General features: G+C 39.3%; 1 protein-coding gene across 3 annotated transcripts in view; it reads right to left on the minus strand.

Moving 5' to 3' along the window:
- BACH1 (BTB domain and CNC homolog 1) overlaps positions 1-5255 on the minus strand; it is a 71875-nt gene that overhangs the window by 45050 nt on the left and 21570 nt on the right. For all 3 annotated transcript variants that reach the window (XM_019524748.1, XM_019524747.1, XM_019524746.1), the window contains one exon: positions 3497-3791. In XM_019524748.1, coding sequence (XP_019380293.1) covers positions 3497-3733 — 237 coding nt within the window. In that variant the 5' untranslated portion in view covers positions 3734-3791. The remainder of the gene's footprint in view (positions 1-3496; positions 3792-5255) is intronic.

Raw genomic sequence — 5255 nt, forward strand, 5'->3', positions numbered from 1 at the left:
TGCCATCCATCAAAGATTAAACAGCATGAGCATAATCTCTCCAAAATAGTAATAATTTTTAGTCTGTCTTCACTTTTTCTCTCTCTTTCTCTCTCCATTGCTGATGTGTGTGAGGCTTGCAGGTTGACTCAATACACACAAGTGCCTGCATCTCTGGCTACTCTAATGAAGACCCCAACAGGAAATAGCCATCCATTTCACTCTTTACATCCTTATTTGGTCCTCCACCTCTTCCTTATCCTCCACTTTCCCCTTATTTTGCACCTGCCTATCCTCCTGCCCAGTCACCTCCACCTTCATCCATCATTGCAGGGGTCCCAATCTGCACCGCCCCCAGACTTGCCAGCCGGACACTGCTCTCCAGCTGCACTCCTGGTTGTGCGCAGGCACACGGCATTTATTGGTGACATTATTAGCAACATCAGCCAAATAAAGCAGATTGCCAACATCAATTTTCCTTCTATTGCTGCCAATACAATATGGACCAATACATCGCTGCACCTCTGCTATGTAATAGTCCCCTAGTTTCAGATCTCCAAGTGAAGAGGATTGTTAAATGAGTTGACACCAAGGGTGCTCAATGTTTTTGTCCTATACAGCCCCTACATACCCGACCTGGCATGCAAGGCTACAGGCCACAGGGCACCCCATTCACATGTGGGGAGATCCAGCCCCCATCCGATGTGTGCATCAGGCCCACAGGCCTGGGGTTGACCAACCCTGCATTACATCATACGAATGATGTCCCAGTCTGGAAGCTGGTAAGAGTACGACATGGCAGGTTGAGAGATGATTAAAGTGAAACTAAGTCCAAGATTTCACTGCATGCTCTCATGATCAAATAAAAATATCACTTCTGCAGTCTTACTTTTTACAACCTTGATGATAATTTTAGCCCACTTGTTTTTAGCTCTAACAACCTATCACGCACTCCCATCCACCCATGGCACCATTTGAGACAATAAAGCAAGGATAGATAATACGAAGAACAATCTTCCCCCATGCTTGAAACAAACACTAATAAAAACGGTGTAAAACATTTTACAAGAAGTTGCTTATCTACTAATCTGCATTTTAATTAAGCAACTAAACTAAGGCATGGTTTTATAAAATTTATAGAATTCTACCTTTTTCTAAAAGCATTCTATTCTTATAGCCTGGATAAGACCAGACCCAAATAATTTAAATCTACCTAAATTAACTGACTTGCACTTGTAACTTTCCATTGAGTCTTGCTTGGAAGGAACAGCTAATTTTACTAAACTAAAGTAGAGCGTGAGACAGCTTTTCCAGTTCTAATCAGACTGTGTTCTTCTACCAGCAAAGTTATTCTGAAACCTACCATAAGCAAACTTTGGCTCACAATATAACATTATTTGCTCAATGTAGTTTCCAACTCATTTGCCAATAAATCGTTTTGATAATTTACTTTTACAAGCAACAATAAGATCAACTGCCTAGCATGCCTAAGAGGTAGTCAATTCAACTATCAAATTTAACCAACTTGAAAAATCTCCATCACATAAGCACAGGCAAAACTAGCCTTATACCACAACCATTAATTATCTATACCTTGTTTCTGCTTTCCCTTCCAACTGTAGATCCTTTCAAAGCTGAAGAATCAACTACTGCAAGAAATTAGAGCTTTTTCCAGCAGATTACACATAACGTTGTGTTACCAGTACCTCTCTGGTCATTTACATCAGGGATACAGATACGTTTAGTATGTAACAAGATTTGGCCTGTCCAGGTCAACAGGATGTGGACACTGACTGCTATATTTTCTACTACTTTAGTAGACACTAGATGCGTCAACCCCACTTTTGTTGGCTCCTTTTCAAAATACGCCTATCAGATAAGAGCTTTCAGAAAACTACCCATTCAAGTTTATTTCAGTCATTTATCAAGCTTTAAGTCTGACTCCAATTGTTTGAGAAGTTAATGCCGTGCAGTTTCACAAATCAGAACACCTGAAGGCTGCAACCTTCTTCCAAGTCATTCAAAGTAAGTAAGTTTTGAATATATTCATTCATCCTTGACTTCCACATATATCAGCTGCCAAGAATCCAAAATAAGACTGAGAGCAAGATAAATATGAAATTGGTTACTCGAGTAGGAAGGAAACATGAGGGAATTGTTGTCATGACTGACTGACTAAATGGGGAAGAGCTTATTACTAAATTTGTAAAAGATGCATGTGTTTGTATGCCTTAGTAGCTAAACTACGACACAGGCACAGTAAAGCTGCACCAGGGTACAAAATAAGGCTTCCAGCTCCAATTTAAGGTGAATGTGACCATTTTCTTGGCAAGTCAGTGCCTTGTACCTAAATCTGTAACATCAATCTCTGAAAAAAAGAAAAAAAAGCAACATTGCCAAATACTACATAAAATCTAAGATAGCAAAACTAAGAACATAAGCAAGGTTATTGTTTCACCTGTCACTTCTAAGAAGTACAAAACGTGTAGTTAACCATCTTCTCCCTTGAAAGGCAACATGAAAATCAATGTTCCACTGATTCCCCCTAAATACATCAGCATTATATTTTAAGAGTGTTTTGTTTTTGTTTTTTAAAAAAAAAAAAAAAAAAAAAAAAAAACAAAAAAGGGGGCCCCCTTTTTTGTTTTTTTTTTTTTTTTTTTTTAAAAAAAAAAAAAAAAAAAAACAAAAAAGGGGGCCCCCTTTTTTGTTTTTTTTTTTTTTTTTTTTTAAAAAAAAAAAAAAAAAAACCAAGACAGAGGTCACCTCTATATGCTTTCTTTTCCACTTACATTAAGAAAAGATCAGTAGTAATTCAAACAGCCAAAAAGTGTGTGGGGTGGAGACATGAGTGGGAAGAGAAGACAGAACAGCAAGTTCCCTTATTTGCTTTCAAAATTACTGTAAACATGGCAACATATTTATTTAGAGTTCTCATACTTACTTGGATTGCCATGGATAACTGAACATTTACCAACACAAATTTTGGAGAAACATGAATCATAAATTTGTTAAGTGGTGTGACTTTGTTTCATCATAGCCACCACCACCAAACCATGGAGTGGCAGAGTTTTCACACTGCTTAACTACAGCATTGGCTGATTCTGATGTACTCCCTTGTCATACATGAAGCTCTGTGTTCTTGAACATCTATGTGGCATTTGAAACCCTTGCTAGTGGGACAAAAGATGAGCTTCCATGTTTTACAAGGTATTTTTTTTAATCTGGGCTGTAATACTGAAAGTATTGAGCATTCTAAAATGTACAGCTCTTTAAAGGATTGATTTGATATTTTAAAATGGCTTTTCAACTTTCTTAGGTGAATGTGTCCACACCCAACAGGCACTATCTGTGAAGCAGCTGTCCACTCATCAAGTACCTTTTCTGCTCCTAAACCTCTTACCTATAAGTACAATTAATCTCAATTTAAAACACTTACTGCAAGAATAGCATTTCATGTAATAGATTAGAAATACTTGGTGCTGTCCAGAAGCATACCAATTTAAATGACTCTCACCTCTTCTGGTAAAGTGATGATAAGATCAGCATCCAACTGGCCAATTCTTGAAAGGAAGTAACTGCTGCAAGCTGCAAGCACAGCCCGATGAGCCCGAAATCGTTGATCTTCCACTAAAATAGTAACATCACAAAGAATATCTTGCTTTCTCTGACCATTGAGACCGAGTAGAACATTGGTACTGTGTACTGAAGACTCATAAGCAAAAACCACACTATTCTTCTCACTTAAAGACATTCTGTATCACAAATGTTAGTGTAAATCTCAGTGGAAAGCATGCTTCTATTCTTCAAACCTGAAAAGAAATGTGAAAATTTATGCAGCTTAAGTATTGACAGGAATTCAGCGACAACAGTAGGATAACAAGCACACATTTAAGTTACATATTTACCATTTTTTAATTTTATATAAAATTTAGACCCACTTTTATGCAAAGTTTCAAAATATATTTCTGAATATATCCTCATCTTTAAGCAAGTTTGTTACAAATAAATCTAGCACCTACTGGACACAGAAGGAAAACCCAACACATATGGAAAAACCTCTTAATTAAATATTTGTCTTTGGAGAAGATTGAAAATGATCACATTACCACGCAAGTTTCTGAAAAGATTTTAAGCATTACTATTTAAAAAGAAGCACCGACTAAAGTATTACAGAAACTGAAAGAGGAAGATAAGTACCACAAAGGCTCTAGATCAAAGTTCATCAAGATACTGCACAAGCAGCTTGTGTTTGTTGATTACATAGTGTAGAGTCTAAAAAGGTTTCTTCACCTCACAAGACAACAAGATCTCCTACAAAATGATAAGTTGTGGGCAATGAGTCAGCATCTCATCAACAGATCTCAAAAGACAAGAGGAAATACATTCTGAAATGTCTTACGTAGCACTTGTTTCAATGGCTGTTTGGTGGTCACTGAAGTCTGTGATTATATTCTCATTGTACAGGCAACTGCTGCATAAAAAATTATAAAGGAGGTGGCAACCTACAGTATAAACACTCAAACCATCTAAGTTCTGCTTCCAGCCCTGCCACTGAGGCCTTACTAGAAGGCCTCAGCTTCCCTATCTGTACATCATGAGGATACAAGTTAAGCAATATGTTTGAATGCATATTTCACTCTTCACACTGCATACAAGACCAGATCCCAGGCTTCTCTTGCACCAACAAGTCACTGAGCTGATCCTGCTCCCAGCCTCAGTAACACATTGGCGTCAAAGGCTCCAATGCACTCTTGAGGCTTGGAGCGCCAATCAGCTAACTGCTGCTCCCAGCCTCAGGGATATACAGTACCCCTTGACTAAAACACCCCCAAGGCTGGGAGTCCTGATCAGCTGATCTGTCCTCCCAGACTCCAGGATACAGCAGAGTCAAGGGCCCCATGCATCCCCATGACTGGAAGAGGCAGCTGATAATGGATTCCAACCTCAGGAACATGCTGGAGCCAAAGGACACATTGGATGCACCTTCTAGACGGAGAGCAGAAATAAGCCAACTGGTGCTCCCGACCTCAGGCAATGCATCTGAGTAAAGGGCTATGGTATGCCTCCCAAGGCTGGAAGCAGCAATCAACTGACTGGTACTCCTAGTCTCAGGGATTCATAGATGTTATGGGCTGGAAGGGACATCACAGCTCGTTGAGTCCAGCCCCACTGCACTTGGGCAGGAAAGACTGCTAGGGTCAGATGACCCCAGCAAGATGGGTGTCATTTTTTAGAGATCTCTAGGATAGGTGACCGTACCACCTCCGGGGGGG

The sequence above is a fragment of the Gavialis gangeticus genome, unplaced genomic scaffold (genome assembly GCF_001723915.1).
Source record: "Gavialis gangeticus isolate Ggan-Ray unplaced genomic scaffold, GavGan_comp1, whole genome shotgun sequence".
In the NCBI taxonomy this organism is placed as follows: Eukaryota; Metazoa; Chordata; order Crocodylia; family Gavialidae; genus Gavialis; species Gavialis gangeticus.